Source organism: Loa loa (assembly GCF_000183805.2).
Source record: "Loa loa unplaced genomic scaffold supercont3.150, whole genome shotgun sequence".
NCBI lineage: Eukaryota > Metazoa > Nematoda > Chromadorea > Rhabditida > Onchocercidae > Loa > Loa loa.
Genome location: NW_018108330.1, coordinates 2,788 through 26,821, shown reverse-complemented (window position 1 = coordinate 26,821; position 24,034 = coordinate 2,788). Strand labels below are relative to the sequence as shown.

Below are 24,034 nucleotides of genomic sequence, written 5' to 3'. Positions count from 1 at the left end.
ATGGACGTATTGTTCCTTGTCATTAACATTGAAAAAGAAAAAAGAGAAAGTCCCGTACTTAAATATATTTTCAGGCAGAAGAATCCGACACTATGGAAAATGTGCTGGAAAAAGAGGAAAACCTTTTGGAGAATGCAGCAAGCATATGTTAAAATTTATCGCTGAAAAGCAGTGGGTGCCATTCTTTGGTAATGTATTTCACTCTATAATGAATCATACAATCTCTTGGAAAATTTTTGAAATCTAAACAACTTTTAGCTCTTGTAATTGAGCAGTGCAGTAGTTGGGGTTTGAAGGGAGAGCTGTAAACTTCATTGAAGTCAAAAAAACATAGTTTATTGGTTGGTTACGACTTAGACATCTGAAACTACTGTTTGTCTTTTCGGCGATTAATAGCATGGTTGTTAGCTGTTATCAAGAAATTTATGTCATTTCTTTCGGGATACACTTCTAGTTTCGTATCGTAAAAGCAATTTTTATATTCATAAAAGTTTTAAAACAATCTCTAATTAAACATGCAAATATTTTACAAAGCAAATGAGGGAAATGGAAATATGACAAAATACGACAAAGAAGAACCAAAATATTGAAACAGAAAAGAAAGAAATAAAGAAGAGTATTAAAAATATCCATAAAAATCGTTTGTCCGGTAGAATCAAAAGATATCTCAGAATAGCGACGAAAACCACAGTATTTGAATTTCATATCTAATACAATAAAACCGAAGAATCAGAGGTGTTATTTTTCATGTTCACTCTCCCTCTTTCTTGCATAAATAATAGCTGCATTACATAGGTTATTTCTGTTTTTTAAGATCCATGTAATTATGCTCCATCATATGTACAGCGGTCAATTTCTTTCGTTTTTTTTCTTGCTTTCCGGTAATCGCGAATAAATACTTCCAGCTAGATATGATGACTAATACCGTGCAACCTTAAAAACACAATGATATGAATGACTGATGGAAAAAAGCCGAAAATCTGATAGGTTTACAGTTTCAAATTATCATTACGATTTACCGAGAAAAAAAGCGCAAATTATTCGAAGAAGGTTATTTCTTTTGTTTTTAATTTCTTCCGTTTTTATTTCAGACGGGAATTAGGGAACTTTCACACTGATATTGTGACATGTTGCGCATATTAATATATATTCCATGGCATTCGAATTGCTTTAATTCTCTTTAATGTAATCAAAAGCCTACAGAATCCAAATTTCAGTAGACTAACCAGATAAAGCAATTTGTATATATAGAGCAATTGATTTTTCCAATAATTCAGTGTTAAAAATTTCGAAACAAAGAAAAACAGCTGATGTTATCGAACAGATTATATGAAATATATGAAGTGGAACACAATCGAAATAATAAATGACGAAGAGACGTAAAAGTAGTATTATCCAGTAATGAACGAAAAATGATGCTGCGATAGATGCTACGTCTGAAAATATCTTTAGTTTATCCAAACACCCATTGATAGCATGTATGATAAATCAAAAAAAAATGAAACATACATCATTTAAATATAGTATTCAGTGAAGTTTTGTTTTTATTTGTAGTAATCTATACAATCGTACTGTATACACATATCAAGTGTTATGCTTGATAACTAACCTGTTACAGTAGTAGTTTTACGGCGTAGTAAGACTTCTAGGAAAATTTTCGGTTGTATGCATTGCCGAAGATTACCAATAAGCTGTAATACGGTAAATGCTAACCAAGCTCGAACAATATTTTGAATTTCCATCATTATACTATCATTTTCTTGAGGATAAGATGAGGGATTTCACATCATATTATGAAAAATAACCTAAACAAAAAATTAATATCCATTGTATAGCATATAATGCATAATATTAATTTGAAAGAAATTCGAAATAAAAGAAGGATTCATAGCAGTCACAAATGGGAAACTCTATTTGATTATCAAAATTTGAGAGAAATTCGGAAGATTGAAAAGTTCCAAAAATTGCCTAAATTAACAAAACTGAAATCATCAGTGACAACTGATCTGAATACGTGTAATCTGAATACGTCAGTTAGCGTCTCTGCTAATAACTTTTTTCAAGCAACTTCAAATAGCTCAACAACAACTACCACATCTCAATTATTAACAGTATGCAACACCTTATCATAGGGATGAATGGGCCGTTCCCGGAGGTAGGTGCAATACCGGGTCAACCCGCGGTAGGTGAGGAGCAAGCCCCTTCAAACCCACCATGGTCTCAAAAATAGAATAATCTCGAAGTGGTCGATAGACCATATATCAGTGATAACTCAAAAAACTTGAAAGAATAGATTATCCTCTGGAAATGATGTAAATTATGATGAGCTGAATTAAAAATCATTAGAATGGAACATTATCATACTTCCACAATACTATATATTTACATACTTTGTGTTACAATAGTAGATGTTACAGGAAATTTTCCGAAATCATTGTTGAACTTATGATATCATCCAATCAACTAGATCAATGAGAAATCACTGGATAAATGGCATCGCTAAAATAGATGGCAACTTTTGACATCCAATTGTTAATTGTTTGTTGTTCATTCTCCTTTAGAATTAGTATAGATTGGATTAATTCCATCTATGCTATACTTTTAATTTCATTAAGTTCTAAAAACAATGCCTCAAATTGTAATTTGAAATTAAACGAAGTAATTCTTTTGAGGAAGGTAAAATCCCTTCCAAAATACTGTAAGATTTTTTCAAAATTGCCAATTTCATCTTTACTAAATGCAATTTTGGATAAACAAGAAAAAGATCACAGGAACAAATGAAATCAAACATTGACATATCATTTAATAAATGATAAGGCAAATAGAATATTTGATAAGTAAAAATAATCAAAGTGATTTAATTATTCTTTCAAAGAGTTAATTAAACTTTGTATTCTTCTTTCGTATAAGAACGAACGTTGAGTAATGGATTAAGGGGTTTTTCTTTTAATAACTCAAATCATATGATATTTTCGCGTTTTGCAATGTTGCATTCATCAAGTAAAATTGCGGTTTTCGTCGCGTTCATATGAAATACTATGCAGTCAATAAATCATATGTAATGAAATTATGGATCGGATGAAATTTCAAGTGATAAAAGAATCTCTAAAGGAATAAAGAAATGGAACCATAACATTCGAATTGCTGTCATCTATGTTATTTTTTCCAAGAAAAAAAAAAAGTCGGATATCAGGAATACCATAATTGTTTATCCAATGAACTGTGGAATTTTTCATAACAATGTTTAGCATGACAGAAAAAAAAGAAGGCTACAGTGATAATAATACGAAAATGAGATTTACTTTGCGCAACATATAATCCCAGAAATGAGAAAGAAGTATAAAGATGGAAAATTATGAAGAAAAATCCACTGAACACATCGCAATATCATCACAGTTTCATAAACGAAAAAACAAATTACACGTATCATTTATTTAACATAAAATTTGAAATCCGGCTCCCACAATCCTAACTCTACATAATTGAATAACAGGCACAATCTTTCGTCATGATTTTAATAAAACTTAATCCATATTGATATAAGTAGCATATCGATACCGAAATGATCCATACTGATATAAACATGTCAACACGAATTCACACGCATCTGTACGCCATCATTGTCTGCTGATACTATGGACTGATTAACTCGTCAAGTTGGTAATAGCAACATTCAAAAATGGATCTTAAAGTTTCCTAACAGTGGGTGGCGCAATAAACCAATCTCTAACACTCCAACTTTTTCTAAGATTAGAAGTTAAACTTAGCTCAACAGTAGCAAAAGTATGTCTCCATCATCCAGATTGGAGAAAGAGAAAGAGAAATGTAGCCGGTTCAATAATACTAGACACCTAAGCAAAAGAATGTAAAATCCTAACTGTAATATGAATGAGCTTTGAACTGATGCGTTTCGAACTGATTGTTGGAATAGTTTTATATTAAAGCTTATCCAGTGATAGTGAAAGAAAACAAAATTTTGACAGAAAATCAAAAAGCGAAACCAACATCCCTCAACTTTGAGCAATTTCATCTAAAATTTCAAAGTTCCAAACACAACCCACACTTCTAAACATTTTTTGGAAGATGAAATTCTGACACGAGTTTCACTCAGTGAGCTCAGACGTAATAATTGGGTGAAACAAACAGATCCGTCAAGATGGAAAGCTGATCTTCACTGAACTGCATCTTATGTTCATGCCAACTATCTTGATGAGTACGCTTGAATTCGCTCAATGCTTTTTTCACTGTACCCTGAAAATATTCTTAATAATCTTTCTTCAGTTATCGAGATGATTACCACATGGAGTATGAGCCACTGTGTTTGAAAATTACCGCACCTTGTTTATTCTATTATGACTAAAAATATATAAAACAGATTAGAGTAGATTACTCCGAACTAGATGAAAATACACAAATTAAAACAAGTAATTATGTGGCCTTCGATGCAGATGCAAGAGTAAATTTAAGTAATTCTTTCAGGGGCAGCTGCAAAATTATTAAAATAGCTAGTATTATCAACAAACATTGCACCGGCATTTTACATACATACGGTGGAAGACTTCTTCAAGTACAATTGCTAATAACCATTAGTAACTCGGTTTGAAGAATCAGGATTGCTATATTTCTTGAGATTTGTAAAAAACAAAAAAGCTTACTTGCATAGGTTGTTTGTCGCAAGTGTGACGGCAAAGTTGCATCAGAATTTTCGGTAAAAAGGGTGGAACACTGTACGGAAATGCCTGAACAACAGCAGAAAGGGCTAAGACGCCGGCATGTCGTTTTGTACCATTTTCCTCCCGAGACCATTCATAAAATGTCTCCTGAAAACTTAATTTTACTTAAATCATAAGTACACAATGTCTAAAAATTATTTTTGTTCATTGGATGATCGCTGCTACCCAAAACAATCAGCGCTTTCATCTTGTAGATTCTATTCAATTAGAATTTAATACTCAGAAAGATGAAATGAACACACACAAACAAATAACTTACAATAATCAGATGGTCCACATCGAAGAAGTGACAATGGATAAGACCGGACAATGTTGTAGCAGCAGCTTCACGCACTTCAAACTTGGGATCAAGTATCATAGAGCAGAGTATAGCTTGCAGTAGTGGGCGATGATGCAGGAAAAGAAAAAAATTGGAGAATACAGCAACTTGCATGTACTTCAGTAGCGAAACCTTCGGCTTCCACCATGAAACAGCGGATGAAGCTAACTGCAATCGGAAAAGTATAATTCAACAGGGATTAATCAGCTATCAATATATACGTTATTAAAATTATCAAGAAATCGGTATCACTTCCACGCTATGGACTAATGTATCTCAAGTAGTAGTTAGAAAATAACATTAGGACACTGATATTGCAAATGATACACTATCAGAGGATAACTCATCTGCAAAATATCGAGTAGTAATTTGCTTTATTCCATAGTATAAATGGTAAAAATAAAATAAAAAGCAGTCTGATAATCTTAATTCCTTTTGAAATATGAGATTGGTTGTCAGGATTAGTAACCTACAATTACCAGAACATGATGAAACTGACCTCTTTAATACCGCACAAAACCATTTCTGCATTCTTTGCTATAATCAGCGTTTGTGACATCCCTTGGCGCAGCTGGTCATGGCAACTATTTTTCAGTTCCTCGTCACTGAAACGAATTTTGGAGTAACGAAAATGTCCGGATCATGAACAGCATTCTTTATAATTCGACTATCAGCAGTTGAACGCCTAATTTGCTTATTAGCATAGTAGGACTATTATTGGAGCAACCGGTGGTTTATGACGCTAAAAGTGAGAGTTATGGAAATTACGGATGCTTTTTCGACTTAAATAAAATTATCGGAAATACCCAAGTTTGATGCTATCAATAAGGAACAAATAGTTTCCTAGCAAATAAATGAAATACCTTGTTTCATTTTCAAAATGTATAAGCAAGGGCAAAACATTAAAAATAGCAGGTGGTAGGGCAGTGAACGAGTGCACCCAATGTGCATTTAAATAATTTAACGCACACTTAAATGTCATGATTGCCTGAAAGTGAGAGCTAATTAAGTAAATTATTTTCTTTCTAATAGGCACTGAAAAGCCATTCCTTGAAGAAAAAATGCATTACTTCTGTTTGTTTAAATAAGAAAAGTTTAACATTTTTTATAAAAAAGAAAATTGGCACACTTTTTTCCGACCGTTGCCTTCACCATTAATGATTTCTATTTTGCTATCCAAGCAAACATCATCCATTTTGTCACCATCTTGTTTCGCAATGGCGACTTCAGACCATAAAAGTTCTAACTGCAATAAGGAGGATGAAACAGAAACAATAGCTTAATCAGTATCTGTAGCGGCTCTCCAATTCAATTTCATAATGATTTGCATTTAATGAGGTATTTATAATGAGGTATTTTATCTAATGAAGTGTACACTTCGAGAAATAAACTAAACGTTCGCGATTGCGTCTGTGAAGATATGTAGCAGCAATATACTTTAAACTTCCGCTCTCATCTTTGACATATATATTTACAACCGCACTACCGTCTAGAATGTTCACCAAAACGCTGTTTTCATCTTTACAAAAATAGAAGCCTACAAATTTAAATATCGGTAATTCCTTCCTCCTCCTCCTCAATCTAAGCATCCACGCAATATCCGTTAACGTTAATTCTACTTCGCCATGCATCCGCTCAAAGCATTTCGAAATTAAATCTTAATGTAGTGTCCAATAAAAAGTTTGACGACAAAGCGCTTAGTAGTAACTTATATGCTAGCAAAAGTAAGTAAAATATACTTTTGTATTAATTTTGCCCATTGCATCATCAATTTTCATTGGATGAAATTTCTTCGGGATTCGTGGATCAATGTATAAATGAGTCAGATCGAACCATAAAATAGTAGCGATACTCGAACCAATACGCTCACGTAAATTCTGATATGATTCTTCCATAGTGTCCAAACATTTTTGAAACAACTGATTCCACAATTCTGTTACGCGCCATTCACATTGATTTAAAGCACCCTGCACAAAATACATTCGCCTGGAAAGGAAATAATTTCTTGACAAATCGTATAGTTGAAATATGATACCGTAAAGATGTATTGGATTATATGAAAAAACAAAATTAAGCTAAAATTTTCTTGTTAAAAAAAAGTAGAATGAAGACTGTTTATCCGTTTTATATGTAAACTATTACAAGAAGTAGGACAGTCTGTATATGAATTTAACAAAAGAATTTAATAGTTTTTCATTTCATTTGATCACGTCAGGTACGCGGTCCTGGAATCGACGTCAGATCGAGTAACTAAAGTTTATCTCGTCACTGAAAATTCAACTGTTCATTTCAGTGTGACCTTAAATATTTATTCTCTAGCTTTATTTTCCGCACGGTGATTTCAATAACAGTATAGGCACGTGTACTTCATACATTCAATCCTATTCAGATGCATCAACTAGCAAAAGGATTTTTTCTGTAACTCTTTAGCTCAATTTTTTCCAAAATGAAAAACTAGAAATATCCTTTCAGTTTGATCGAAGGGAATTGCAGACACCTGTTAATGAAATTTTTCAACTGAAAAATTATGCATATCAATTAACTTCTCTTACAGACTGAACTGGGCAAAAAATTCATTTTAATCCAATTAATAAGAAATCATATAAATACTATTCGTGGGTAAAGTTCATACGTAGTTGCATGAAAGCTGCTGTCCGTTGGCTTCATGCACAGTTCAAAAAGCATTTCAATAAACCATGAAAGCGCTTTCGGGTCAACTGAACCGAAAACTGTTGCAATAGCTGTTCCCCAATTCTTGACATTCTCAGTTTTTACTGTTTCCAAGCAACTGCTTATTAAAGGTTTAAGCCAATTCGACATTTCTGAAATCTTTTCGAATGTCCAAAGCTTACTGCCATTCAGCAGTCCAGCAACCATTTCCGATGCTAATCGCTGTTCGCCTTCCTAAAACTTGTCTATGAAATTAGGAAAAATGACGTTCAAATTTCCTCTCTACACTCTTACCCGAATGAAAAAGAAAAATATTATGAATATGCATACATAAGTTGCGTAAATTTGACACGAAAAAATCTCAATCCTACCAATCAAATTGGAATATGAAAAACAAGGAAGGTAAAATACATAACCTTATCACTTGCAAGCAAAATTTCCAAATGTTTCTTAAAAACTGGAAGTGGAAGGTCGTTGTAATTCCGAAATATACCCTGAAAAGTCTTCTTTCACTCAAAACGATTAAGAATATGTATCGTTTTTTAATTTCACTCGTAATGCTCTGGTCCTAAACGGCAATAAAAATTGCTGAGTACGATTAGTAGGTTTTCATAATAAATGGAGAGGAATGACAGTCATTTTAGAGTCATCTGAATATCACCCAGTTGGCAATTGATCACTGAATGATCCTAAATAGTTCAATAACTTCATACTATATATGCCGATACATATGGTTCTTAGGTCTTAGGTTTCATGTCACTATCAGAAGCCTCCGTATAACTGACTCGTTAATTATAATGCCCTGTGGTTTACTAACAATTACATTAACTCCATTAACATTAACAACTTTTATTGATAAAACAAGAAACAATAAAACTGACGTAAAATAAACCGAACGCAATGGCATCGAATGCTTCTTCACCCTTCTTTTCTTCAACGCTCATATATTGGCGAAATTTTTCCGCAAACTCATCATCAGAGAATGTTTCCACAACGAAACGTTCAGTTTCATTTAATTCATCCAGTTTACGATTAATCGCTTTTTGTTCATTTGCTGGCGCATAAACTTTCAAAACCCTTCAGATAATACAAATTACGAATGAGAATTCGTAAAAAATGAAATCAGTTGATTAAATGAAAACAGTTGGTTTAATTGTTCATATCCCCGAATAAAGTAATATTTTGAAGCAATATTAACGAAATCACAGACAGCAGTTGCTATTCCAATTGAATGAAAAACAGTCTCTAGAATTTCGGGACCAGTATTGGTTTAAAGAACATTACTGAGTGATGGTGAGCGATAATCACAGAGAAATAAAATAATCTATGACTCGTTTGTAAGGAATAACAGATTCTCCATGATATGTATATTACTGTCTTTAACCATCCATTAAACACTCCGATAGTTAAAGATTGCCAACTGAAACTTTTAGAAAAGATCAACAGTAAAACTCACTTTGGCCAAGTATAGAAGCCCCAATGAGTTTTGCTGAAAAACACTGTAGCATTCCACTCCTTCGCTGTCTGTGGTAGTTTTTCCCTGTTATACATCGTTATTATGTTGTCCATTCGAAAGCCATATTTTATGGGCCATTCTGCACCAGGACCAATATTTTCTTCCTGTAAACGCAAAAAAAAAGTTGATTGCAGCAATATCAAATAAATCTTGTAAATGAAAATTATATTAGTTCATCTGCAGTGAGTTTGCAATGCTTTTTTACTTTTCTAAAATAATAAGCATCATGATCAAGCCAAAATGGGCTGATACGAGGAGTAACCATATTTCCAGCGCGATGTTCCCGTGTAACAGAAGACGGCATTTCAATATTATCTCATTTGTCGTAGAAAAATTATAACAAGAATACAAGAGAATTCTTTTATTCTATTAAATAATATAACAATTACTTTAACTGGATTTTCGAAAGGTATTTTTACAGCTTGCGGTTTCGTAATACGTAACCATGCAGCTATCAGTCCAGTTGCCATGCGTCTCGTTTTAACAGTGTCGTTCACAAGTAACCGAATAAACAATCTACAAATAGAGACAATGCTTACACTATATTGCTATCATATTTAGACAGTCCAAATAAAAAAAGACATTTTATTGAATTGTTTCACCTAAGAATAGCTGACAATTAAATTTGTCAAACCACTTTCTTTAGAGATAATTTGATATTAATAAAAATATCTCTTGCATATATACATCGCAGTAGCATGTCCCACCCATAAAAATAATATCTTCGAAAGCATGAGAATAATTTCAAAAAAGCAAAAACTACAATGCATTATAAAACGATCCAATATATAAAATCATTTATCAAAATATGCTAAAATTAGCTCAGGTGACTAACTAATATTTCAGTCATTCTGGAAACTTACTTAACAGCATCTGATGGGAAAGGCATATCTCGTCTAATGAGTAACGAAAGTAAAGATTGTGCCATGTCAACATGTCGCCAATGAAGATTTGCATCCGTACTGAGGGCAATTAAACGATCACAAAGCGAATAATATAATCTGCAAAAAAAAAAAAAAAAAAAAAAAAAATACAGAAAAATGAAAAAAAGTGAACTGATTATGGAGTACGGTGTCAGTGACACTTCACTCAGTTCATTTCGTCACAATAAAAGCTGCCAACAGATACATGTACGTCTTATCAGTTTAGACTCTGAAAGATGTGCAAGATTAAACGACTTTATCTACTCTATTTGCTCACCATGTAAGTAGTTTGAATCACCTCGTTTTAGCTTAGTACGTAGCGATATCAATCAGCAACAGTTTGCCTGATCATCTTCTAAAAACATACTAACTCACAAAGCATTTCCAAAAATCTCGATGTTTCCCTTATCCCTATTATCTCTATATACCATAAACACTTCTATGCATCATTTCTATAGCTAAGCGTTATTATGTTATTGTCCTTATTAATAACCCACGGTGAAGTTACTTTTCTTTTTCCTCGCACGCAATATTCTCCCTTTCAATAGCAGTTTCGATTTCTTCATCAGTAGGTAGTGGCCATGCCGGTTGATGTATATTTTCACCACCGCCTGCAGCGTACAATTCTCGCGCAGCAGCAACTGGTCCATCTGGCAGCTGTAATAAATCCACAACAATAAATAAAAAGTAAGGCACAAGTCTAACTGTAAGATAATCTAACGACTGAATTCAGTATTTTTATCTAAATGATATTCATATGTCACTGTACTCAATCATTTATAAGGCAGGAGTGAGTAAACTGAACAATTATGCACTTTGCAAAAGAAGGAAAAATCAAGTGGCATATTATTTTTTGCTTGCTCAGTATTATGGAAGAAAATTTATTTCCGAAAAAGCATGATCCACCTCTCCTAATTAGTGTTTGACGGTCTATACTAATCTTTATTATTTCTAAGTAGGAGTTTCTTTTAGGTTTCTAAGTAGTAGTACATTTAAAGAAACTCCAAATTTAAATAAAAATAATAAATTACCAAAAAATTGATCTGGAATGATTCGAAATTGTCGACAAGAGTGTTTTGCGCCAATTCCAACAGACCAATTATGGAAGGCTTTTCGGAATGTTGTGCTTCAATAAGTGCTGGCCATACTCGCAATAATGTACTCCAATTTTGTCTGACACAAATGGCCAATCTCTTACCGTTTAGAAGCATATATAATGCACCCTGTAAAAAAAAAGATGGAGAACATTCCAAATCCCATTTCACGGCAATTTAATTGCAAATGAAATGCTCACTTGAACTCATTTGACGTTCTCCAAAAAAAAAACAAACTTTAGATTATTCACTACAGCATGTTTCCAATAGTGAACAACTTCACACCAGATATATGGCTATATAGAATATACAATTTTCTCAACTTATTTAAAAAATAATTGTTACTTTGAATTGTTCATGAGATATATCAGGTGATTCCTTGAGAAACGCGAGTATATCATCTAATACAAGTAGATATGAATAAGGAAATGTTTGAATGCAGCCATCTAATATCCTCTGGGCATCAATTCGAGTCTAAAACACCATTCCAATTTACATCAGTAAATTATAATCCTTTTTTTTTTTTAAAATTCACTCCTCCAAATGTGAACATTCACATCTACCCAAAAAATATATGAAATCATATTAGTTCCCGTATCTTATTAATATCATTCAATATTATTTTAACTATAAATTCATAGAAAGGGCGAAAACATACAGCACTGTATAGACTTGTACCCAATCGCACCAATAATTTCATCACTTCCGTGTGCTGCGCAGTAAAATAATATCCGGAGCGCGTCAGTGTTCGCTTCTAGAATTTAATTTTTTTATTACCAAAAATTTCAAAAAAATACATGAAAAATGTAGTGAGGGTGACTTTCTATACCATTCCTCCCTAAACAGCGACTAAATAGTTTTTATTAGATCATAATAGAAACACCTGTAGGAGAGGGAGATGAACATGAACAGAAATAATTTAAGACAAAAAGAAATTCTAAACCACTTTTCTAATTTCATTAAGAATCACTGTATGTTGTATCCAAAATTTTTAGCAGTAACCCTTCCACTGGAGTCCAAAATTTAATCAGAATCTTTGATGCCATTTTATAATATAAAGTATGGTTGAAGTTAAGAAGATAATAATTCATAATTTCTAATGCTAACATGATGCTGTAGCATTAGATATTCGGTAGTAACCAGGTCTATGTTTGCTTTGTTTCCTTGTACCATATCTCCAACAATTCTTTTCGATAATATATAATTTTGGTTTTGTAAATCAAATTTCGCCTGAAATGTATTACCTTTTAGCATTGTTGTTGAGAACCAGTAATACTGATTAAGACAAGCGAAAGCTTTTAAAGATCCATTAAAGCGACAATCATCGAGATCTTGATGAATCAGTGAAAAAATTTACAGCAGCATTTGAATTAGTTCGAACAAATCAGTGCTCAAACGATTTGCAGAAGCCTCGAACAATTATATCAATAACCATTGACTTTATTTTAAAGAGGAAAATGCTACTTTCAAGTACCTTAGTAAAAAAGGAAAAAAAGGAATCGTTCGCATTTTCAAAATAGCGAAACGTATTTCAGATTTCTTCTTCCAAGTATTTTCTAATTATTATGATCGTCATCAATTCAATAATAGAAAAAAACAAACAAATAAGATAAACTAACTCGATCAATACCACGCTGAAAAACGAGAATATGCAAAATTTTGCATACAGCAGACAAGGATTTCGTATCATTTTCTCGGTTTTGCACCAAATATTCCGCAACACTTTTTATTCGATTCAGTACAAAATTTCGTATATTTGATCCCCTGTACGTCATTTCTGTAAATTCAACAAAATCATTTTTGTAAATCATAACGACGAGCAATGACTATTGAATATTTACCAGCAAAACACAACGCCAAGAGTTATAGTTTTAAAACCATAACATCAAGCTTCGTGTTTTTTGAAATAGCGCGAAATACAGATACCTTTTACATAGCTTGGAGCAGCGACAAATTGAAAAGGATAGACCTTCACTGGCGAATCCGTCAGTGGTATCAGTTTTCCACCAAAGGATGGTAATGCAGCTGATATACCAGCCAAGCAACTACCGACTATTTCCAAAGATTTCAGCATTTCTGTCCTAAAATTTGTGTACAAATTTAGGAGAATATAAAGTAGAAAAGATACAAAATTTAGATTAGTTCGGATCTTTTCATACAGTATTCCCATACTAAATCAACATATCCATTCTTTCAAGATTCTTTTTATCTCAAAATAAGGTATACACAGATAAAAGGAAAGTGAATCAATATACTATTTAAAAAAAGAGTAGATAAATAAATTTAGAGGAAGAGCAACTTGGAAAGAGAATCTGCATTCGATAATTTTTCAAGCTCTGGATAGAAAAATTCGTCCAACACATCGTATGCCAGCTGAAACTCTTCTTCGGTTGGTATATGCCATTTGAGTTGGAAAGTTTTTTTGTCCGCTACTTTTGCCCAGTCCTAGAAAAATAAACATCTTTATACAAACCTTGAACCAAACGCGATTGGATATTTATTTTTTCATTAAACGAGTGATCATCTAAAATCCAAGCTCAATTCTTACGCCCACTCCTAAAATCTTTTAAGATGAGACCTGCAAATATTGCAAAACCTCCAAAAAAAAAAGCAAAAAATAAAATTTTTAATTGATGAAACAAGCTGAGTCATAAAAAAAACAGTAAAACGAACTCTTATCGGAAGATATTTTTCGAAAGGCTGGTCGAGCTTCTCACGTCTCTGCTCGCTGGTATCAGTATATATACTTGTTAAACCCGTTAACATGCATTCCAGTGAACTGCACGAAAGCTATAACACAAGCTTTCGAAATTTTGTTCATTTTCAAAGGTTTAAATAATGTACATAATCACTGCGCTTCACTTCCTCATGTACCAAAATACATAATGAATGTTTTAAAGAGTAAAAATTTTAATTTCCGTTTGATTGACTAAACCCCACGAAGAGTCCTTTTACTACTAGTCCAGTTAAAGCGTAGCTCCTTCTATATTATGTTTTTTTAGCTACAATTTTACTTGAATTCCTTCTAACAATGTTTTCTGAATACTGTAGAGTACTAGGACGATTCAGAAAACAAAACATTCAGAATTCCAGAGAACCTATTTTTTTTATCACCGTTTTTCTAGAAAATAAGGTATGAAAGGAAAAAACGAAATCACCTCACATGCCGTACGACATGTCAAAGGTACAATCATTCGTAACAGCCTCAACATTTTCGTTTTGTGTGATACAATATGCATTCCCGATACCCTAAAGAGCTGTGAGGCCAAAACAATATACCATACCATCGTAGAGTCCAATTCTTCTTCTTCATATGCTTCTTCTGGAAACAAACAGTTGTAGTTTAGTATAAGAAAATCTACCTAATTCCATCGGTGCAGAAAAAGTTTGAAAAATAAGTGAATAAAAGTCCATATACGTCCGCTTATAAAATCCCATTAGCTCCTCAGTTTACTTTATGATCCAACTAGATTCTCCTCAGTAAATTATAATATGGACGAAATCAATACAAGATTAATCCACCCTAAATACTGATAATATGAGATCAAATAGTTCACTTTATCCATTTAAGATGTTCGCCAGATTTCTTTGTCGTTTTTTTTCAATAGAATTAATACAGAGGTCGTGAAGTGCAAAATATTAAATCGTCACACTCTTCATATCAGTAAAAAATGGAGGGAATCTCTGCCTTAGCTTTCGTGATATCCTGTTTTCAAAAAGAAACCGAAAAAAAATCTTTAATTGATTCCACGGATAAAACCAGTATAATATATACCTGTTGTTAGCGGAACCAATTTCTCTGTAATAAGGTCCAAGAATAGATCCAGGGATTCCGGTGGATTTGTCTGAAGAATTCGTGATTTAATGATGCTGGGTGCAAGACACTTTATGTAAAAAAAAAAAATTAACTACATGTATATTAATGCTAGTTGACACTAAAAGAGTGAGAATTCTCGACAAGTCTCTCATTTCAACCACTAAGTGGAAAATATATTAGATTTTGAGAGTTGCATTTTACTAACGAAATTAAGAATTCACATTGATATCCCAAACTTAATTAAAGAAAATCCATTTCAAGAAAATCCATTTTCAAGTTCAAGTTCTGTTGTAAAAAATATGCAATAATTACCCGAACGGCGCAAAAAATCATTTCTGAAACGGTATCCGCAGCTAATCGACTATCATACATATTTGTTGAAATGAAATCATATAACTTGTTAACAGCAATCTACAAAATATAACATGTTGTTTGTAAGAGAAAAGTTGGTTCACTTGATTCGATGATGTAACTGGAATTCCAAGGATAATAAATTGTCATTTTATGATCTCATAATATAAACAGCATACGTAATGTTAACAAGGAAAACGATTCTTGAAGAATGTTGCAAATAGGTTAAGTGTTAATATCGCTGATAGCTAAAGTTGCAGGATCTTAAGTTCCCAGCTGAACTACGAATGTCAAATATTTAGTACATATCCATTTAGAATTCCTATCAAATACTAACTTTATATATTGGTGTGCTGCAGTTACCAAGGAGAGCACGGAATACGGAAAATATGCCTCGTTTTATCACCGTTTCTTCCACCGATAATTTGGATTGTGATTTAGCACCCAGCGAACCCTGTACCGTTGTTACTGTTGGCGCACCTCCCGTAAAAACATGAATTATCTCTATCATTCTATAAACAACACGGATATAGTGAAAAGGCATGTGAAGATGTCAGACATTGGAAGATTATTAGAAAAAAAAAGAAATATAAAATTTAACTTACTTGTCCAGAAGGTTTTCTACGATTGTTTCGAAATTTGCTGTTGCCGAACAAACTTCCTGCTCTTCTTCTGTTAAATCATTTCGTACATGGATAGCCTCCGAACAATCAACAATGGGTACCAATGTTATTAGCAAATTTATAATCTAAAACAAAAATGAATAACATTCAGAAGAAGCAAAGTTTGTAATGAAAAATTGTTTATTGAAGAATTGTTCTCGCCAAACGCAAAACAGCACTCCCATGTAATGATTACTGGATCATTTAGCATAAATCAAATTGCTCGGCTTTGAGATCTCGACACTGCAGTGGATAGATATATCAATCTCTTCAGAATGAATCTGGATGCCGCCTACCCGATTCCTTGATCGATTTATTGGATAGTTTTCCTTGTATAACTTCATAAGAATTTTCACTTTTAAGTTGTTTACCACCAATACACATGTTCATTTGAGTCGAAATTATTCAACTATTGCACATATCAAGAAATGAACAAACTTGAAATGTAAGCAGCATTTTTGAGATATCATTGGCATCCAATCCAGGTAGAACTGAGTTAAGAAGCGCAATGGCATGACTGCGATATGGTTTATCGGAAAGCTCTTCCATTGTATGTAGCGGAGCACGTTTGCGATTGCCCAAATTGGAATCATCACGAACCAGTGCAACGCAAACTGCTATTAGCGCGTTCATTGACTGCACTAAACGATGAGGCTCGACTACTGTCTCTAATGCAGGATATACCCTACAAAATAAAATCATAGAAATGTTTCATTATTTGCCAGAAAAAAGAAGTGGAAAGTACAGGAATGCTTCCAGTCAAAATCTTATTTAATCAAGAAAAAGACCTTTCAAACCAAGCGTCACGTTCAACAAGAGCAGCAATATCATAGAAAATGCGTTATTCAGAATACCCATTGAATAACGGTCACATTTTTTGCAATCACTGTTACACATGAGATTAAGAATACGCCAGATTACTATACAGTTAAAAATATGAAGGGACTTGAATGAACAAAAATAGTTGGTTTTCATCCCCAATAAAATACTTACAAATCAAGAACCGCTGGTACAACGATTCGCGGTGCAATTTGCGATAGATTACGAATTATAGCTGGTGCATACTCCATTTTATACTTTGCAAATAGCGCAAGCTTAGCACACGGTAATACAGATTCCACAAACTCATCCAACTGTGCGTTAGTCAAACGAAGACTTGTTGGAACCTAAATAAAATATCAAAGGAAACTACAACATATCTGATGCTGAATATTATAACATGATTATAATCAATACACATGACTGATATAGCAGCTTAAATTAACGTAAGATTTCACAAAGGTCGATACTACTCAAGAGAAACGGTAAGATAAAACTTTCCATATATTAAGGTGATAAATCGAATATCACATTAGCGAAACAAGTTTAACTAAAGTACTAGATCTGATGTGAATAGACTTCAAGTCATTGAGCAAAACCCTACCAAGGGACTAAACATTTATTCAGCTCGTAACGCACTGACTAGCAAATAAGGCAAGTAATTACTTCGAAAAACCTGAAAAACACATGATCAAAGGAAAATATGTTCAAAATAGTCTTTTATCTTGCGAATGAAGTAAAAAACCTGTGGATGGCAGCTAGGCTTCTGGTGCCGCTCCTTGTGCAATCTACTGCAAACAGAATTCACCAGTCTCAACAAAAAATGAAGTATTGTAATGGAATGATGACCGTAATTCGAAGGATGAAAGTAAGATTCCAAAGAACGGAAAAGACGGGTGAGGTGATTTTGGATCCTAAAATAACAAAATGGTCGTCATGATAAATTTTATGCGAATAATAAAGTAATAAACTTTGAGTTGAAGAAGAAACAAAATCTTTTATATATCTAGAAAATGCGAACAAACGAAAACGTAAAAAACAAAGGCTATAGTAACTTCATTACCAGTTTAGGTTAAACTTATGAGTAATAGGTTAAACTTATGAGTAATCTTGAGAACAAGGAAAACTAACCCATTATTTGATCCGCCAAGCATATAAGCTAACCAGATAGCAGCATGGTCAAGATGAAATGAAGTAGTCGAAGAAATGTTGACTCGTTCAGTACCTTGTCCTATTTCCAAATTTAGTGCTCGTAATACTCGCGTCATTATTATGTCGTATTTGTCATGCCAGTCGATCAAACCAGGACATTCACGTGCTAAGCTTAAATATGTCGCATAAATTACTGCAGTTATTTTTCTTTCATAAATTATGCTCATGATTCTCATCACTAACTCTTTTCCAACACGGCTTCGTAAGTTGTGTTCCCAGTTTTTCTTTTTTTTTCTTTTTTTTAAACAGACTTCTGTACTGATTATAACTGCATCGGTTATTTGGACATTTTGTGCAACATTCCCTCACTGGAAGTGTACCACCAATGTCAGGTATGTATAGCACTAATACTAAAGTAAAACTCATAATGACATTTGTTTCGAAGTCCACGTTAAACAAGCTAAATGGATATTTTTGCTTGAAAAATCATTGTCAAAAATTATATTTTTAAATGAATATATTAAATTAATCATTATCACACCGGGCTAAGAGTCCTTCTATCTTGGTTTCGTAAGACGAATTTGTTTCAAGTGTTGTGAACCAATGCCACATTTCATCGAACCATAAAGTGGCACCGTATTTCCTATGCATTTCTTGCTCCATACTAGTTGGCAGAAACAAATTTAATAAACATACTGCTCGTGACATGCTCTCGTCCCACGGGCATATGTAGGGTCGTACCTTAGAAATAAAAATAGCCTAGATAAGCTAAAATGGAATTTACAGGTAGTGGTAAAGGATGACATTTAATGTTTCATTATAAAAGTTCTTTCCTAGAAATTAAAAAGAATCTGATTCAGTTACCTCATGATGCATAAAACAGAGTATGGAGAACTATTAAATGCAGCAGTATAAATAACCTAGGAAGAAGGAAGAAATGATAAACAATTGTCATGCATTAAATTGTCATGCACTAGGATAAAATACTTTCATTCTATCAAAATTATAACACTTTTTCTATAGAAAGAACGCTGTGCTTTACTTATAGCTACAAAAAAAGATGTTCTAACTCTAGTTCTCCAAACTACATCCCAACACAACGAACTGTCAATTAGCTGATACAACCATCCATCTCAAACTATATCCTTCTTCAGAATACTACATTTGTATCGTAAACTGATTATTAGTTAAATTTCGGATAAATATATGAATCGTAAAATGCATAATTAAGTATCAGAGGATCTTACTTCATCTAGAATTTCCCGTGTGGAATTCAAGCTGAAGTAGGTTCTGCAATGTATAATTACCTGAAAATGAGACCACATTTGATTTTTACTGTATTTTGACTGTTAATTTGATTTTTGCTGTATTTTTTGACTTAGTGTTTGGTCCTTGATATTTTAAACACAACAAATGGAGAATTACACAAGTAATAAGATAAACCGGAATATAGGAAAACTTTGAAAAAATTTCGAATACTATGAAGCTAACTTGTTCAAGAGCCGTTTTCATTCCATCGGGCAGCAGCAATAATCCATCTTCTTCCAAACTTTTAAAGCTCACTTCGACGTAGATATCATACAATGGTCTCCATTCAAGCTGTATATCGCCTCGTGACAGTAACTCTTTCCGACTTAAAATCCAGTAGCAAATTTTTTACGCTGTTAACTTGTAAAAGAGAGATGTATTTACGAAAAAATTTCTCATTCTCTTGACTTTGCAAAACCAGAGATCAATATACGACACAGATTGATTGCACAGCATGGTACTAAGATCATCGAATATCTCGCCATCTATCAAAAGAAAGCTGAGGGTTAACGTATCTTCTCAAATTGTTATGTAGCTAAAACAGCTCAGAAAATGTTAAATTATTCGATTCTACATTGCTCTTCATCATGAAACCAATCATTTTCTCTGAGATGTATTGTTTTCGCAAGGTAAAAATTGGGAAAACATACAATAGAAGGTTTGAGACAGATTGAGCGCAGATTTTCACTATTCGAAAATCAGCTCCCTTCATTGTCATGCATGCATAGCACAGCTTCACCAGAGCGATATGATCTGCTTTTGTGAAACGGCGAGAATATAAATTGATATACCTGAATTCAACTACAGTATTAATTTTAATCCATTACTCCTATTTAGTTCAGCAGGAATGCAATGATGAGAAAATCAAGCTATAGGACAGTGAACTTCCCCCTGAAAACTAACACTGTCGTGTTCATATTTATTCAGCACGTTAGTATGGTAAAATTGGCAAAGCTTCGTGTACTACTGAAGTTTACTCGTGGAATGTACTGAATGAACAGGTGATCTGTGTTTACAGTAAAATAAAAACTCCGTATTTTGAATGAAAACTAGAATGGCTCTGCAGAACTCACTTATCCAACTCACATATCCAATGAACAAAACCAGGTCGTATATCTCGTAGCATTACAGCATGAACCAAACCAACCTTAATATGCCTGCAAAAGAAACACCCAAACCAATGATTGAGAATACCAGAGTATGATCAACATGGTAAATAGTCATGATGCAATAATTTTTGTATACGAAAAAAAACCTTTGATATCCTTAAAAAACGAAAAAAAATGCGGCTTGCTAAACTCTAAAATGAAATCCTACGCTTTGAACTGCATCATTTCCTACCAACTATCTCTGGCCTACCGAAGGCAAATTAAAATAAACCAACGATGCAAATCCCATATATCAAAGATCCTACGTATTTATCTATATTCATGCAACCTCCCTCTTACCAAACTTTAACCAAACAGATTATACTTGAATGGCATCAAATCAGATCATACCTAAAATGGTCGTCAGCTTCTTTTTGCATTTCTTCATAATAAGGTAAATGTTTTAATTGCCAAATTTCCTTTTGAAATAGTGATGTATTCTCCTCTTCATCGATATCCATTGCCGCTTCTTTAATTTCAAAAAATTAAAAAAAAATTATTCGCCATTGTGCAAATAGAAATGTTATTTCTTTTGTGCATGTATTAATTAGCATTGGAAATCAACATTAATTATGGCAAGAAGCGAAATCATAGTAAAAGTATTTACCCATGGTTCAATCATTTGTTGCAAAACTTCAATTGATATTTCTATGTTGTTACGAATACAAACCACTATTCATAATATTTGGTAAATAGGAATCACGGCTATTTGTTTGCAGTCTCCTCCACAGCTATTTGTTCTAAGTAGTCCCCTCCTAAATGATATCCATTCTCATGGTCATACTTCATTTCCTATCCCCAGAAACAAATTGAAACAGTTAACTCTCTTATCTTTCAGAGAAACAAATTAAAACAGTTAACTTCCTTATTTTCTAGAGTGAAAAAAATCTTTCTTTTCCATTTCTCTTTTCTTTCCCTTTTTCTAATAAGATTGGTACGAAGTTAAACGTGCCACACGTACGTGACATGACCAATCTAAACTATCGCCAATAACAATAAGATTTTTGGGTTTGCTTTTCCATTATCATTGATATGAGTATATGGTATGGATCATTATACCGACTGTAGGTCAAAACAGAATTTTTTTTGACGAATTACCCGCATCAGAGAAATACTGCCCCTCGTTATTTTCCATATCCATTTCCAGGTCACTCAAACTGCCATCGTCTACAGATCCATCGGTGTTACTGCTACAGTCAGAATCGGACATCTAAAATGTATATTACTGACGATCAAAACTGCAATTCTTGGTGTTAGTGACATCCTCAAGAACAGAAAGGAAGATATGGCACTAAGAAGAACATACAGTACCTTCGAAACGAGACTTATCTTTCCATTAATGAGGCAATCCCAATTAGATATCGATGGTTAACAAATACAGCTACCACCAGGGAGAAAACGTGGTACTTTCGCGATACTTTATAGCTACCAACGATAGACCTACTACATGGTGAGTACCATCTTATTCGAATATTGACCGTCAAGAACAGTCCAGATAGGTAAAGCTATCCTTTTGGCATAAGTTTATATTATTATGCTGCCTCTGTTATGAGGTAATCGACACCACCCAATAAGATTAAATACAAATTATGCAAACCCCCGAAACATCCCACCTAGAAGTTCAACAAAAAAAAACTCCGAAATAACTAGGTTAATAATTAACGCAGCCCAACTTTGAAAATGTTAAATGCAAACATTGCCATTGCATTCTCTAGTGTTAATATTATTAGCTGATTTTACTTTTTTTTTTACAATTATTCTATAAATGGTCAACTGTTAATTTTTATAATGTAAGTTCACCTACAATTAAGATGGGGGAAAAAGATTCGTCCATCAAAAAATCTTGTACAACTTATACTTTATAGCTTAACTTGTTAATGTATTACTTGAAAAATACAACTTGAATCCCATTTATTATAAAAAATATAATTCTTTCATCTTCAATAATTTATTTTGGTCATTCTCATTTTTGGAAAATATTTACAACGATTAAAACTTAGTAAGTTTTTTTGAAAACAATGTCAAATTTTGATCTTTAATCACACCACAAGTGGCGTAAATTTACAAAATTTCTTCTTGAAGCCATCAAGCACAAAATAATATGGTAGTATTTCGTTAATATTATAGCATCTTATTGATATATGATATAATTAGTATTTGGTATGAATACATTATGTGATGTGGTAATATTTTATGTATGGATGAATGTGTAAAATCAGTTAACATAATATTAATGATGTAATGATTGATTGTGAATAAAACAAAATGATTCTGACTTGTCATTATGATGTGATATGATATGATAGTACTTGATATGAATATGTTATATGACATAACGTTATTTCATTAATTATGTACTTCATATATGGATATGTAAAATCAGGTGACGTAATGTTAATGATGTAATGACTGATTGCGAATAAAATGAAATGATTCTGATCTAATTCGTGATTTTAGAAATAATGGAACAATCGTTGCATGGTTTGTTGCATAGATCGAAATGAATCTGATCTAATTCGTGATTTTAGAAATAATTGAACAATCGTTGCATGGTTTGTTGCATGAACCGAAAGGTTATTTTTACCGAATAGATTGGGAGTGTGGGGTAGCGTAATTAGGAGTTTGATCATTAGACGGAATTTGAATGACTTCAAATATCCCCGTTCAGGAAATTAAAGATTACCGACCGAAGATTAAAGGTTAAAGGTTGAAGAGATTAAAGATCTGCAAGGACTTTCTCAAATGTGTAGTCAAAAGGATCAAAGATTGCACACATGCTACCGGAAATCTTTAAAATGGTTGTGTTAAAAATGTTTATGATCAATAAATACAAGATGTGCGAGTTATTCTTCTGAAGATGTGAAATATTCTTGACAGCTAACAGGTCTATATTTTCCGAAAAGTGATATGACATATTATGTTAAACTGACCAACATTAAAAAGATCCGGAAAATTTGCTCATACTCCGGATCGCTTGTTTCTCTAACTAACAGATTGCAGTGCTTCTCCGGTTTGTTCAAAGTTTAATGGATCGATGAATTCAGTATCACTTATGCTTCTAAATGGTCTTAATAAGATAGATTTTCTTTGAGCTTCTAAAAATATTATGGTAATTTTTCAAAAAATAAATTGGAATACAAATCGAAACCAAGTCAAATCATCATATAATATCAATAATTGGATTAGAAGAATGATAAGTAGCATTTTACTTCGTTTAATTAAAATTTGTTGCCGAGAATATTTCACATATTTAATAGGTCAAGGATCATTCGCCTAAAGTAAATTTGCGCCTTTACACATTCTTCTTATCTTGATCAATATTAACATACAAAAGGTATTGTTAATTGTGGATACGATTTTTCCGAAATTTTGAATATCATAATTTTACATTTCACTAACATTGAACATCCTACAGTGAATAATTAAAATATCAATCATTTCCAATTTCAATCAATTAAAATTCAAAATTAATATCAATGAAATCAAATATACATTTATCTTCTATTATATGAAAATAATTTA

The 24,034-nt window shown here is 32.9% G+C and overlaps 3 protein-coding genes across 3 annotated transcripts in view; 1 reads left to right on the top strand and 2 right to left on the bottom strand.

Annotated features, from left to right (window-relative positions):
- LOAG_13647 (hypothetical protein) overlaps positions 1–303 on the top strand; it is a 3,077-nt gene extending 2,774 nt beyond the window's left edge. The window contains exon 5 of the mRNA XM_020448707.1: positions 75–303. Coding sequence (XP_020301171.1) covers positions 75–152 — 78 coding nt within the window. The 3' untranslated portion in view covers positions 153–303. The remainder of the gene's footprint in view (positions 1–74) is intronic.
- Positions 304–640: 337 nt separating this feature from the next.
- LOAG_04479 (hypothetical protein) lies at positions 641–2,505 on the bottom strand. Its single transcript, XM_020446606.1, has 4 exons — positions 2,391–2,505; positions 1,610–1,805; positions 1,227–1,436; positions 641–933 (listed from the first exon to the last, which is right to left on the bottom strand). Exons 2-4 carry the CDS (start codon positions 1,743–1,745, stop codon positions 797–799), a joined length of 483 nt encoding a protein of 160 aa, XP_020303082.1. The 5' UTR covers positions 1,746–1,805; positions 2,391–2,505; the 3' UTR covers positions 641–796.
- A 1,611-nt stretch (positions 2,506–4,116) lies between these two features.
- Positions 4,117–21,722, bottom strand: LOAG_04478 (hypothetical protein; the record flags this gene model as incomplete). The annotated part of the gene is made up of 38 exons (XM_020446605.1): positions 4,117–4,251; positions 4,656–4,820; positions 4,993–5,220; positions 5,552–5,657; positions 5,916–6,040; positions 6,182–6,298; positions 6,792–7,038; positions 7,685–7,956; positions 8,139–8,216; positions 8,604–8,799; positions 9,179–9,342; positions 9,628–9,754; positions 10,102–10,239; positions 10,670–10,818; positions 11,193–11,384; positions 11,601–11,729; positions 11,914–12,009; positions 12,363–12,485; positions 12,875–13,032; positions 13,182–13,336; positions 13,555–13,700; positions 13,929–14,045; positions 14,414–14,577; positions 15,031–15,100; positions 15,385–15,483; positions 15,761–15,935; positions 16,029–16,171; positions 16,524–16,770; positions 17,079–17,251; positions 17,650–17,818; positions 18,036–18,227; positions 18,598–18,797; positions 19,304–19,363; positions 19,548–19,689; positions 20,015–20,155; positions 20,438–20,521; positions 20,864–20,981; positions 21,611–21,722. 38 exons carry the CDS (start codon positions 21,720–21,722, stop codon positions 4,117–4,119), a joined length of 5,652 nt encoding a protein of 1,883 aa, XP_020303081.1.
- Between the last annotated feature and the right edge of the window lie 2,312 nt (positions 21,723–24,034).